Source organism: Dendrobium catenatum, unplaced genomic scaffold, assembly GCF_001605985.2.
Source record: "Dendrobium catenatum unplaced genomic scaffold, ASM160598v2 fragScaff_scaffold_1024, whole genome shotgun sequence".
In the NCBI taxonomy this organism is placed as follows: domain Eukaryota; kingdom Viridiplantae; phylum Streptophyta; class Magnoliopsida; order Asparagales; family Orchidaceae; genus Dendrobium; species Dendrobium catenatum.
The window spans coordinates 2,264,749-2,279,977 of NW_021319486.1; the positions used below are offsets into that span (position 1 = coordinate 2,264,749).

General features: G+C 42.2%; 1 protein-coding gene across 1 annotated transcript; it reads left to right on the plus strand.

Moving 5' to 3' along the window:
- Nucleotides 1–5,668: 5,668 nt before the first annotated feature.
- Nucleotides 5,669–7,997, plus strand: LOC110105063 (cis-zeatin O-glucosyltransferase 2-like). Its single transcript, XM_020834425.2, has 2 exons — nucleotides 5,669–6,598; nucleotides 7,307–7,997. The coding sequence occupies exons 1-2, from the start codon at nucleotides 5,723–5,725 to the stop codon at nucleotides 7,802–7,804; spliced, it is 1,374 nt and encodes a 457-aa protein (XP_020690084.1). The 5' UTR covers nucleotides 5,669–5,722; the 3' UTR covers nucleotides 7,805–7,997.
- Nucleotides 7,998–15,229: the final 7,232 nt, after the last annotated feature.

The following is a 15,229-nucleotide window of genomic DNA, read 5'->3' on the forward strand; positions in this document are numbered from 1 at the left end:
ATGATCTAAGTGGAGCTGAAGAATCTGTAAGCGAGAGGGTTGCAGCGCTTACTAGAGAGATTGAAGAGATGAAAAGGGTTCAATCTAGAGAGATTGAAGAAATGAGAAAGGTTCAGAATGAAATGCAAGCAGAGTTGCAATCCTACAGAGCTGAAAAACAGAGGAAGAAGGACCAACAGGAGCAGCCATCTGCAGACAGTGAGGATACAGATGATGATTAGATCTATTTTATGTTTGATGATTGTATTAATTAGAACTTGTGAATTTCAGAACTTGTGATTGTAACATTATCATGAACTTACTTGTGAACTGTGATTGTAATGTTATGATGAGCTTGTGATTGTATTTATAATTTATGGTTGTGATGAATCTAACGGCGTGTTGCCCAACATATGATTGTGATGAATATAGCGGCGTGTTGCCTAACATATATTGCTCTTTCTGCAGGTTTAGACTTTAGGGTGAACCTCCCTCAAATAGAGGGGATGCTGTCAATTTTTTTTGCAGGTGCTACAGGTTTCCGGCGGCTACCCGGCGGTTTGGCCGCCAGAAACTACGATACGGACGGCCAATAGCCAGCCGCCGGTAATGGCATTACACCGTCAGTTTATTACGGGCGGTTACCGACGGCCACCGGCGGTTACCGACGGCCACTGGCGGTTCTACGGTGGACAGCCGGCGATTTTGACCGCCGGAAATACCGACGGGTAGGCCGCCGGCTTTCGCCGGTTAATTAACCGGCGGTCTACCGGCGAAGGCCGGCGGTTTTAAAAAAAATACAACGGCTAACTAAACCGCCGGCAAACCGTCGGTAAACCGACCGCCGGTAGGCCGTCGGTCAAATAGCTGGCGGCGTCACAGCCGGAAAACCACCGGCATAAAATCCGGTTGAAACCGGCGGTCGGAACCGTCGGAAAACCGCCGGTGTTAGTTTCCTACGCGATTTTTTCCGGCTGCACAAAACCCGCCGTAAAGTTGCCGGTAGTTAAAAAAATCGCTTGTGAATATAGGCTAACCGCCGGAAAAAACCGCCAGATTTCGGCGTTTTTCCTGTAGTGTGGCTTGATGTAAAAAATGTACATCATATATAACGCATTACATAGTGGGAGTTACAATATATACATGTTTATTTGGTCAACATGACCATAGTCGATAGGATGGAGGCCAGAAAGATCGTTGTCTAGTGATGGAGGTTGGAAGGACCATAGTAGGCGACGGAGGTATGAAGGACTGTAGTCAGCAGGAGACAGAGGTCCAAATGACTGTAGTTGGTAGGAGACTGGGGTTAGAAAGACCATTGTCTATTGATGGAGGTCGGAAGGACCATAGTAGGCGACGGAGATCGGAAGGACCGTAGTCGACAGGAAACTGAGGTCCGAAAGACCGTAGTTGGTAGGAGACCGAGGTCAGAAAGACCATTGTACGTAGAAGGGCGGTACTTCGAGAGAACTCTTGGCGTCAAGCCCGACAGAAGTCTAGGCCTCAAGTGGTGGTCCAACGGAGCAATGAAGCCAGGCGGGGGTCTGGCAGATGTGAAGGCCTCAAGTGATGGTCTAGTGGAGCAACGGCGTCAGGCGGTGGTCCAGCAGAGTTGAGGGTCTCAAGTGGTGGTCCGGCAGAGCAACGTCATCAAGCGGTAGTCCGGCGGAGGTGAGGGCCCCAAGTGGTGGTCCGACAAATGTGAGGGCCTCAAGTGGTGTTCCGACGAAGGTGAGGGTCTATGATGGTGCACCGGCGAAGCTCCGGCGGTGGTCGAGGAGGAGCTTATTCCTTGTCTTCACTTCTTGCTTGGATCCCTTTTTAAAAAAAAATTAGAGGTCTATTTATAGATTTCTGGAGTGGCATGGCCCGTAAATAGGTGAGATATCAAGGTTAAATGGGGAGTGGTTAGATGGACGACCGATATTGAATCCCTTGATCATGCACCGTTCATCAGACATTTGAAGGCCTTAATGATGTCAAAATTTGGCGATCTTGGGCTCGTTGGATTCTTCTCGTCGAGCCGCTCGATTTGACTATAAGCACGTCACGTTTGAAAACCGTTTGCTAACCCAAATTGTGGTTCAAACCTTTTAACAGCGCTTCTAGTCCTCTATTTGGACTCATTTGGGCTCGAATTGAATCGAAATTGGTGTCGTTGGGTTCGTATTTTCGAGACGTTCAGTTTGACTATGAGTTTGCTAAAATCAGAGTTCGAATGGTTCCAATTTTAATTTCGAAAGTTTCCAACTTGATTTTGCATCGAGATTCATGCTCGATCAAGATAATTTTTATAGGACGTATCAATTATTATTATTTTGTAATTTGTATGGAATTATTATGCATAGAAACTGAGTATTTTATTAATATTGGTGATGGGCTGAAAATAAAATAAAGTACTTTTAAAGTATAAATAGGGGAAATAGCTTTCAATCTTAGGTGTCGGTTCTCATTTTACTCACATCCCATTATACAAAATATAATTTTCCCAAGAACAAAAAACCATTTGATTAAAGCATACATAAAAGCAAAAGCTAGCATGTTATAACCTCCATCATTAGTTATTATTTTTATTATTATTCACAGTTGGGTTTGATGATCAAATGATATAAAATAAATGTAGAGAGATAAGTTCTAGTTATATATAATTCAAGATTATTTTCTTAACAAGAATATTGTATGAGAGATAAAAGATAGAGTAAATGTTATAACCAAATAATTTTAAAAGCCTTTATCCATTAACCCGAGGAATATGAATGAGAGATACATTATTTTTATCACGCACCAAAATATTAATCTAAAGCCTAAATTATAAGTAATTTACAACATATATTTCTAGCTAATTGATATAATAGAGGAGTGGTTAAGCTAGAAGGATGGAAATTTAGCATTTCATCATGCCTTTAATGTGACAATATTATAAAACAGCTCCATATAATTATGATTTTTTTAGAATGACTTTGATGATAAAGATTAGAGAAACAATAATCTCCCTTATGAATACATATAGAATCCCATGAGATAAGAAGCAATTTCTTTTTTCAAAGAAGAGTCCAATGCATATACCATAAATCTAACATAGACGATCAAAATATTCTGAATTGGGTATTTATTAAGTTATAAACTGCCGATTATAGATAGAATGTTAGCTGGCAACTAACTTAGAAAATCATGAATGTTATCAAATAAAATGTGACAATCTTTTATATGAATGCTATTCAAGAAGAGGAAAATACGTAAGTTGTTACAAATGCTTATTAAGTGTTGAAAATGACAACGATAAGCGGGGTTATTATGAGGATTTTTAAGAAAAGGATGTTGCTCTAGAATTTTTTTTTGAAAAGAACTAACTTATCTACATATATGAGATAAGTCTAGAGGATCATATTGAATAATCTTGTAGCTTCCATTGCCTATCAAGTTTTGAAGAATATATAAGAGTGTCTATCACAATAAAAGAGTCTCTCTCTCTATATATACCATTAAATTCTTGTATACCTGCTTCTCTAACAATTTTCATATATTTAATAATTTTTAAATTAAATAAAAAATAGCATTAACATTAACTTATATAAAATAAATATATTTTTATATCATTTGATATGTCATCAAAAAATTATATTGATCGACATGAATATCGAGGCAAAAATCAAGTTGAAAACTTCAAAAATTAAAATTGGGATCATCTGAACTCTGATTTCAGCAAACTTATAGTCAAACTGATTGTCTCGAATATACGAACCCAACGACACCAAATTCAACTCAATCCGAGCCTAAATGGGCCCAAATCGAAGACCCGAAGAGCATTTGGAAGATTCAATCCATAATTTGGATTACCAAACAATTTCAAAACATGACATGCTTATGGTCGAATCAACCGTCTCGACGAGACAAATCCAACGAGCCCAAGATCATCGAATTATGATATCATTAAGACCTTCAAATGGACGACGAATGGTTCACGGTCAAGGGATTCAATATCGATCGTCCATCCAAAACACTCTACATTTGCCCTTGATCATCCCTCTATTTACGGGTCATGCTATCCTAAAAAAACTATAAATAGCCCCTCATTTCTCTTAAGAGGCGACCCAAGCAAGAAAAAGAAGAGGGGAAGGAGAAGAGAAAAGAAAAGGATAGGAAGAAAGATACTCCTCGACCACCGTCGTAATTCTGTCCGACTTCCACAATAACGCCGGAATTCCTTCTGACTTTCTAGTAACGACGAAATCCAGTCTGACTTCCACAGTGACGTCGAAATTTTGCCCGACTTCCAAGGGATACCGGAACTATGCCTGACTTCCACGGGACGCTGGAATTCTGCCAGACTTCCAAGTGACGCTAGAATTCCGCCCGATTTTCTAGTGACGCCGAAACTCTGCTCGATCTCCAAGTGACGCAGGAATTCTATCTAATCTCCAAGTGACTCTAGAGTTTTGCCCGAATACCATCTAACGTCAGAGTTCTCCCCGGCCGCCGACTGACGTCGGACTTCTACCCGACGTTTGACCTCCGCTCGTTGCCAGGTTTTTACCCGACGTTGAACTTATGCCCGTTATTAGGTTTTCATCGGACTTCTATATGATGCTAGATTTTTGTTCATTGCTGGACTTCTACCTAACACAGTCCTTTCAACCTTAGTCGTTAGACAACGGTCTTTATGACCTCCGTCACTTGCCGTCTATGGTCCTTTTGGCTTACGTCGTCCACCGATTATAGTCCTTCCAACCTCTGTTGCCGCCCACTATGGTCATGCCGACTTACATAGCCCATCAGCTACATTCCTTTCTACCTTTGTCACTCGCTGATTACGGTCATTCCGACCTCTATTGCCCGCTGACTACGGTCCTACCGACTTATGTCGCCCACAGACTAAAGTCCTTCTGACGTCTATCGCTCGCAGAATACGGTCCTGCTGACTTACGTCGCCCGCCAACTATGATCCTACCGACCTCCGTCGCCCACCGACTACAGTCCTTTCAACTTACGACGCCCATCGACTACGGTCCTTCCGACCAAACGAACACGTCAAATAAAGACTCTTTGTATTCCCACTATGTAGTGTACTCTTTAAGATGTACATATCGTTAAGGCCTTCCCCCAAAGAAAGGGCTCATTTGTAATCAACTGCAAATACTAGTTGATTTATTCAAACTAGGCTAGACCCCGTGATTTTTCCCATTTTCAGGGGTTTTCCACATAAAAATCTTGGTGTCTCATATGAATGCTACACACTCTCTCTTATCTAATTGTGTGTCGGATTTTCGTATAATGCTAAGACGCTAAACTTTATATTTCTCTACCGCCACAAATACTCCAGGGCGCAACACTATTTATCACTATACAATATTACATAAATAAATATAAAATTCAGATGTTAGATTCATAAATATATAAGAATTTAGTGATACCTAAAATAAGTTTGAAAATTTTAATTACAAAAAAGATAAAGTTGATATCGTTCTAAGAATTGATAATGATTTTTAAAATTTTATCAATTGAATTTGTTAACATCGCTAATCATAAAATTCACCTACAAAAATAACCCCAATGATGAGTCAATTCCTTAGTTACAAAAAAATAATAAATAAATAAAATCATAGTATGTGCTCCCAACCGTCAATAAAGTTAGCTGACCATCACGTTTCCAACGAACAAATCCCAACCGCACATTTATAACAAGCCACCCCACTCACTCACCAGCCGCACAGCACCGAAAGGATAACCCACCGTCGGCACCACCATGTCCCCGGCCGAAATACAACCAATAACAATCCTCGCAGTCCCCTTCCCCGCCCAAAGCCACCTCAACCAACTCCTTCACTTCTCTCTAATCCTCTCCAGCCGCAACCTCCCCGTTCACTTCGCCGCCCCTTCCTCCTCCATCCAACAAGCCCAACTCCGCCTCCACGGCTGGCCCTCCACCTCCCTCGGCAACATCCATTTCCACGAACTCGCTCTTCTCCCTCCCGCTCCCCTCCCCCCTTCATCTCCCCCTCACCTCTCCCACGCCCTCCGCCTCTTCGATACTCCCTTCCTCCTTCTCCCCTCTCTCTCCTCCCTCCTCCACTCCCTCTCCCTCTCCTCTCGACGCCTAATCGTTCTCCACGACACCTTCATGTCCGTCGCCGCCCTCGAAGCAGCTTCCCTCCCCAACGCCGAATCCTACACCTTTCAATGCGTCTCCGCCTTCCAAGCCCTCTTCGAACTCCAGCCCAATCTCCGGCCCACGACCAGAGCTAACCCAATCGTCGCAGCCCAGTTCGACGACTGGGTTCCGAAGCCCATCCTCGAAAGCGTCAAGCGGCTTGAGCATGAGAGGCCAGTTGAAGCAGGGATCATCGCAAACAGCTGTCGGGTGCTTGATGGGGAGTTTGTGGATCTTCTAGCGGAGGAATACGGGTCAAAGAAGGTTTTTGCCGTTAGTCCGCTGCATCTGATTGGGCCGAGGGTGGCGGCGGTGTCGGAGAAGCGGCATGACTGCTTGGTGTGGTTAGATAAGCAGCCGGTGGCGTCGGTGGTGTACTTGTCGTTCGGGTCGACGACGACGATGGCGGGTGTGCAGGTCGAGCAGCTGGCGATCGGACTCCGGCGAAGCGGGCAGCGGTTTATTTGGGTGGTAATGTTACCGGAGAGTGAATGGAAAATTGGTGATCTGATTAGTTGTGCTAGCCTAACCTACTTTAAGTAGGGTAGTGGAAAAAGTTAAATAACTTAATAGGTCCGATATGGGTCCAACCCAAAATTGATCTGGTCTGAATTTAATGGACCCAAATGCAATCCCGAGTAAAAAAGTTGGACTAGGACCGAACCAACTTTTAACTCGGATGATTCAAAATTAGCCTGATAACCCATTTAAATTAAAAAAAATCTTAATTATTAATTTTATATTATTAATAAAAAAATGAGAAGAAAAAATACAACAAGTAATAGAATAGTAATAGAATTTTAAGGAAAAAAAATTAAATGGATCATTTTTGAGTTAAAACTTAAAAATTGATTTCACAAGTCAACCTGAACTCAACCAACCAATTAAATGAGTTGGATTCAGGATTAAGCCCAACTTGTTTATTAAATGGTTTAATCCGAACCTAAAATTTTAATATCAAGCTCAAATTGGATTATTTATTCTAATCATTAAAAGTCATTGCTAGTATTTAGCGAAAAATTTTGAATTATAGAAAAGTTATTTAAAAAAATATTGTAATTAAAATTTAGAATATTCGTCATAATTTTGTATAGAAATGTAATTATTATATTCAAAAAATACATCTCATATGTTCATTTTCCTCTAACTTTTTTTTTTCTCTCACATAAATCCCAACAGATAAGGGAAGCTGACGAAGGGGCCATTGGGTCCGAATCTGACAGCCGAACCGGCGGCTTGCCGGCCGGATTCAAGGAGGAGATGGAGGGGTTTGGAATGATAATGAAGGGATGGGCACCGCAGGTGGACATATTAGCGCACCCATCGACGGCGGCCTTCGTGAGCCACTGCGGCTGGAACTCGATTATGGAGAGTTTGAGCTATGGGGTGCCGATCATTGCATGGCCGATGCAGATTGACCAGCCCAGAAACGCCATGGTTTTGACAGAGTACTTGAAGTCTGGGGTAATGGTGAGGGAGTGGGATCACCGGAAGGAGGTGGTGCCGGCGGCGAAGGTGGAAGAGGTGGTTAGGATGGTGGTGGTGGAGGAGGAGGGGAAAGAGATGAGGGAGAGGGCGAAGAAGATTGGGGAGGAGATACAGAAGGCTGTGGCTGAGGGGGGGAGTTCCATGGCTGATTTGAATGCCTTCGTTGCTCATATTACCCGCCAGGGATGATGCCGTTGAATAAAGAGTTGCGTCGGTAATAATGGGCTGATTAGCTTTGTATCAGTATGATAATTATCTGTTTTTAATGCAGTAATTGAGGAGTTCATCCTCTATATTTGGTTCAGTTTTTGTTGTTTAGGTTGTGTTGCTGCAATGAATTTCTAGTGGTTTCTAATACTGAAATAAATCTATTTATTTTTTATATAGTCAAAATAATTTTTTTTAATGTTTTAAAAAACACTCAACTCCATCATTGACCTCTATTACCGGCCGCCAACATCCCCACCATTGGCAATCACTGCCTCCAGCACTATTGGTCGCTGCCATCGTGCGGTCGTGCTCTCATTGCCGCCATAGCCGGACACCACTAATGATAATGATTAATCTGTTGTGTGGATCAAGACTGGCATAGGTAATACCAACACAACTATATATTGATTAGTGTAATACCAACATCAAGCTAATTTTCTATATCACAAATGAACAAAATTTAAACTCATCTGACTTGACATAGACCGGGTTTAAACAAGAGCTCAAACTAAGGTTAAATCATTATTCTTATGATGGATGTTCAACTTTTGGCTCACATTTTAAATATTGAATAAAATAATTTTTTTTAATGATGTAAGCATGTGCGAGTTGTAAAGATATTTTTAGAAGGGGAGTAGAAGTGGTGGACAAGTATTGATATGGCATGAATTTTGAATAAATGTTTGTTATCCTCATTGGCCACTCCCATCTCCACAAAATTCTCCCTCAAAGTTCATTTAAAGTTTGAATAGGTTGTATTAGACTATAAATAGGAGTATGAATAGACGAAAAATTAGTTTTGGATGCTTGCAAAACTTGGAGCTTAAGAACACTTTGTGTTTGGTAACCACCCCTCTCCTTTGAAGCTTCTTGGTAAAAATTCTTATCATCCTCCTCCTCTCTTAAAGTTCTATTCACTCACTTAAATGATAATATCTTATTTTTAATTATAGCACTCCTAATAGCCTCTCCAACCCTTGAAGCCCCAACATTATACAATTGGTTTGAAAGCTTCCCCATTGCCTATGATCATAAATCCTCTTCCTTCACCTAGTATGCACCAATTTGATCTTTGCACCCATAAATCACATCCGCACTCAATCAATACCTCTTTCCTACATTCCATGACATCTCTTACAACATAAAAAAATGCTAAACTTCCATCTTAGCCTCTACTACCAGTACACAAAATCAGCCCCCATCACACTCAAATTAGTCACAAGTGGTCAATCTTTTAACCCATTATAACTCACTCCAAATAAGACCATATACTAGACATCATAACTTTATATCTTAAACTAACCATTCATATCATTTTTCCTCAATTTATCCTTCTTTAAATTCATTCTGTTAAGAACAAAATCAAATTTGTTCAAAAGTAATAAGCACTTGATTCTAAGAAGCTCAAAAGTACTTAAAATTATCTTGTGGGGAGCTTTAAAATTCTTATATGGTTTCAATATGATTAATTTAGTTTTAAGTTTGGTTTCAATTGATTTTGAATTTTGGGTCTAGTGCATTGCCCTATATTATATTCACCCTATGATTGAACTACCTAGCCCTATGGATAGGCTTGGGTCCAGTTAAGTCATCCTTTACCCAAGGGGTCCTTAAGGCATTTTTTTCTACCAAGGTAGCTGTAGAGTCAATGAAATGTCTCCTATGGTATACTAATAAGCCAAGGGTGTTTAAGGTTGATTTTATCATAATAGACATATTAAATGTCATCTTTGTAAATACGTTAACTATTATTTACTTTCTTTTGCCATCTATCTCAGCTATATATCAATAGCCTATGTACTCTTTCACAAGATAATAATAATAAACTCTTTCTTACTTTCCTCTCTCTGTCTTCTCCGCTGTTCTTCTTGCTCCCGTTCCAAAGCTCTTATGGTATCAGGAGCCTCCATGGGAGATCAAGAATCCGCAGAGATTCTTCCCACCTCCCTCCCCACCGATCAAACCATCACCACCGCAAACCATATTCCACCAGCACTCAAATTTCTTGTATCCAACATCAAGAACCTAGCTCCTCATCCTCTCTCCACGGAGAACTATCCGATATGGCGAGTTCAACTCCTCCAGTAGTTTACAGCAAATGGCTATGCTGGCCATCTAAGTACTGTGCAGCCCCCTTGTGACCCAACTTCTGTCGCCCACACTCAACGGCTTCTTGTCGATAGCAATGTTCTTTCTACGCTCTTCTCCACGGTCTCGCAACCGATCTTGCCTTACATCATTACCTCCACCACCGTCCACGATGAGTTGACGATTCTTGAGCGCCGGCTTCAACCCACAAGTCGCTACCGTGTTATGCAACTCAAGAACGAGTTGTATCATGTTCAAATGAAGGATCTACCAATGCAGCAATACCTCACCCGCATTAAGTCTATTGTAGACAATATTTCTGCCTCCGGTTCTCAAATTGACCCAGAAGATATCATGCTCCATATTCTTAATGGTCTACCGTCCGCATTCAACTCCTTCAAATCCACGATACGGAACTCACTTCTTCCAATCGATCTAGATACCTTCTATTCCATGCTTTGCGATGAAGAAATTCATCTTCAACATGAGCACCTTCAAGATTCCGCTGTCAATGCCTCCGCCACCGCCCTCTATGCCTCCAATTCTCGCGGTCGCAATAACTCTGCAAAATGTTATGGCATAAGTAAGCCTCAGCAAACCTCCTCTGTTACTCCGGCGTATGCCTCCACCCCTCCCACCTCTCAAAATTCGGCGAGACCCACGTGTCAAATCTGCTGCAAGAAGGGCCATGTTGCGCTCAACTGCTGGCACTGGTGTAATTTGAAATACGCCCCCACAGAGTCTTGTCCGCCTCGCTCCCTTCTTGTCAATCCAAACTCAGCTGCAAATCAAGAATGGGTCCTAGACACAGGTGCTTCCGCTCACCTCACGCCGGAAGCCTCCAATCTCTACTACCCGTCTACTTATCATGGATCAGATGCTGTCTCAACAGCCAATGGATTCACGGTTCCCATTCATAACACCGGCCAGGGTCTGCTTCCTCTCCCGGACACGTCTCGTAAGCTCCGTCTCACTAACCTTCTACACGTTCCCTCACTTACTCATAACCTTCTTTCTGTTTCGAAACTCACCAAAGATAATTCTATCTCTATTGCTTTTGATGCTAATGGATTTATAATGAAGGATCTCTGGGACAATCATCCGCTGCTTCTTGGACAGCAACATAACGGTCTTTACCGTATCATCTTTCCACCGGACGGCAACCATGCGGCCCTCACGACGACGACGACCTCCTCGATTCCCTGACACTCGCGCCTTGGCCATCTCAACCAAGAGATCCTCACTGTTCTTGCTAAACAATTTCCGGATTTATCCATTGTAAAACATTCTGTCGTGTGTGACTCTTGTAATAAGGCCAAAAGCCACAAAATTGTTTTTAATAAAAGTGCATCTGTTACTACTAAACCCTTTGATTTAATTTACATCGACCTATGGGGTCTGACGTCTCAACCTTCTCTCGACGGGCACCGTTACTACATTATCTTCATCGACGATTACACCAGTTATTCTTGGCTTTATCTTGTCTCATCCAAACAAGAAGCTCTTAACTCCTTTAAAAATTACTGTAACATGATTCGTACCCAATTCAACACTACTCCCAAAACCCTTCGCTCTGACGGTGGAGGAGAGTACACTAGCAACGCCTTTAAGTCATTTCTTCAAGCCAACGATATCCTACATCAACTCGCATGCCCTCACACACCAGAACAAAACGGAGTATCTGAACGCAAACATCGACACATCCTTGATCTCACACGCGCAATGCTTCTTGAATCCGCTCTTCCACATAAATTCTGGGCGGAAGCCATCGCCATCGCACACTATTTAATCAATTTACTTCCTTCGAAAGCAATTTCCAACCATATCCCCGCTCAACTGCTACATGGCACGTCTCCGACCTTCACCAATCTTCGCACATTCGGGTGTCTTTGCTATCCCTGGCTCCGTCCGTATGTGCCTGACAAATTCACTCCTCGATCTCAAGCCTGTGTTTTTATAGGATACTCTCCTCTTCATAAAGGGTACAAATGCTTCAACCCTTCTACCGGCAAAACGCACATCTCTCGGCACGTTGTTTTCCATGAACACCACTTCCCCTATAAACAAAATTCCATTCATGGATCATCTCTCACCCCCACCCAACACCCTCACATTCCTCCGCCTCTCCTCATTCCAACCTCGGCTCTACCCCAGCCTTCGGTTCCAATCCCGCCCCCACCTCCATCTCAACTCCCAGCCCGGACATCAACCCAAGCCCTCTTATATCCAACGAATCTCCTACAAACTACACTATTTCGTCTCATAATATCTCTGATCCGCGACCCGTCTCGATTGGCCCTCAACCCCACCATATACAGACCCGCTCGAAGTCGGGCATTCACAAACCCAAGCAAGTTATCAATCTCCTCACTCACACAACCTCCCCATCCACCCCCACAACCTATAATCAAGCTATGAAATTCGACCACTGGCGTCAAGCTATGACTAAAGAATTTGATGCTCTTATCCACCAAGCTACTTGGTCCCTTGTTCCTGCTCCTCACAACAAACCGGTACTCGGGTGTAAATGGACGTTTAAAACTAAGTTGCTACCTAATGGTCAGGTTGACCGTTACAAGGCGCGATTAGTAGCACTCGCTACGATCAGAAATTCGGAATAAATTACACCGAAATCTTCAGCCCCGTCGCCAAGATGCCCACCATCCGCCTTCTTCTCACCCTTGCTCTTCAACGTCAATGGCCCATGTTTCAACTTGACGTGGCCAATGCGTTCCTTCACGGCGATCTCCCGGACGACATATACATGAGACAGCCCCCTGGTTTCGTCGATCCTCAACACCCGGCCGCTGTTTGCAAACTCAACAAATCCTTGTATGGTTTAAAACAAGCGCCGCGACAATGGTTCCAGAAACTTACAAATTTTCTTAAATCTCAAGGGTTCTCTTTCAGCCGGGCGGATCCATCTCTTTTAATTCTTGATACCGCTAGAACACAACTTTTTATTCTCATCTATGTTGATGATTTTCTAGTAACAGAATTGATCAAGCGGTTATTCGCCGTCTTCTCCAACAACTCCAGTTGGAATTCGCCCTCAAACAGCTCAGTGACATCTCTCTATTCCTCAGTATTCAGGTGATTCAATCCACCAACGACTATTTTCTCTCACAAGAACACTACGCAACCAAAATTTTACATGATGCAGGTTTCGCTAACTGTAAGCCGACCCCTACACCGATCATTCCCGACTCCTGCAAGCACGCGACGAACACTATTCCCTTCTCCGATCCGTCCCTGTATCATCGTCTCGCAGGCTCGCTGCAATACCTCTCGTTCACGCGACCAGATATCGCATTTGCAACCAACAAAGTTTGTCAACATATGCAAAGCCCAACGGAATGAGATTTCATCGCTCTTAAGCGACTACTTCGTTACATCAACGGTACCCGATCTTTCGGCCTGCCAATCACCACCGGCTCTCTCGATCTACACTCCTATTCCGACGCCGACTGGGCATCGGACTCAACAGATCGCAAATCCATTTCCGGGTTCTGCACATTCATGGGTCCCAATCTTATATCCTGGATAGTGAAGAAACAAGCCACGGTGGCAAAATCGTCCACGGAAGCTGAATATCAGTCGCTATCTGTGGCCACCTCGGAGGTCCTCTGGCTTCGACGTCTCGCAGCCGAACTTCATCTTCCGCAGCCAGCTCCCACGGTCATCCACTGCGACAATACCTCCGCTATAACAATCGCCAAGAACCCGGTCTTTCACGCCCGTACAAAGCATATTGAGATCGACTATCATTTCATTCGGCAACAGATCGATCAACTCCGGTGACATCAAGCTCGTTCACATCTCCTCCAAAGATCAAATTGCAGATATCCTCACTAAACCGTTCTCTATAGCTCGGTTTAATGAACTGCGAAACAAATTATCCATTCAGTCACAGAATGCATAATTTGAGGGACGATATCAGAATATACATATTAAATGTCATCTTTGTAAATATGTTAACTATTATTTACTTTCTTTTTCCATCTATCTCAGCTATATATCAATAGCCTCTATACTCTTTCACAAGATAATAATAATAAACTCTTTCTTACTTTCATCTCTCTGTCTTCTCCGCTGTTCTTCTTGCTCCCGTTCCAAAGCTCTTAGATTTCAGTGGGCTTCTAGTAAGGCTAAAACACATCAAACTAACTTCTAAAAAGACTAGTACATAAGATATGGTTCTAAGTTTTATGATTTCGTAGGGCTTGGTTAAGCTAAATCCAAAAATGACCACTTAGTAGAAATCTATTTGATTGGCTTTAGTGGAGCGCAAGGACAAGCTTAGCACAAGTCAAGACTAGCCAACTTCATTAAAAAATGAGATCAAGGTAGGCTCAAGCCTTATATGAACATTACTTGAACAATATTAGATCATTGCTCAAACCTTATTCCAACATATTCAAACCAATGTAAAATAATTTTTAAACATAATCAAATCATGTTTGAACAATACTCGGACTTTATTTGAACATTATTTGAATATTATGTGAACATTTCTCTAATATTGTTTGAACCTTGATCTTGTCATACTCAACCCATCTTTGAACCCTGGTTTGAAAAATGTTTGAACATTATTCAAAATTTGTTTGAAAGTTTAAACATTGTTTGAAGATTATTTGAAAATGGTTTGGAACAATGTTCTAACAAGTTCATAGTAGGTAAATTGATGTCAAATACTTCTTTGGGATTAGGATTTATAAACCGAATGATATTTTCAAACCTAAATATTCAAACATATAACATCACTAACTTCAAACATATAATGATAAAGTAGAGACCATCACAATGAAACTTTATTGTAAACCGATTGCAAGCATTTTGAAATCATCGGAGATGGATACTGTAATATCAAAATCTGCTCCAGGATCGTCCAGGACGATCTGGGATCGTCTTAGGACGATCAGTTGAGAATTTGCTCCAGAATTTGCCCAGATTTGCTCCAGATGATTTTCTGTAAGCATCGTCCAGGCCGATCAAGGCTTCGGCCAGGCCGATTGGCACTGTTCAAAATATCGGCCGGAAACTAGTTCTGGGAACCGTCCAGGACGATCAAAATTGGTCTGATCGTCCCGGGACGATCAGGCGATCGGCCGGGCCGATCTGTGTATTATAAAACAGAAATCAGTCGTTTTGAAGAGAGAGAAAATAAAAAAATAAAAATATCTGATTTTGAGGAGAGAGAAAGTCGAGAGAAATTTTGGAAAAGTTGATTTTCGGGCGACGCGGAGCCGTTTTCTTCCGAAGAGACTGTTCAGGAATTTGCTGTACGCAAGGTAAGGCACATTCCGCCTTTCTCAA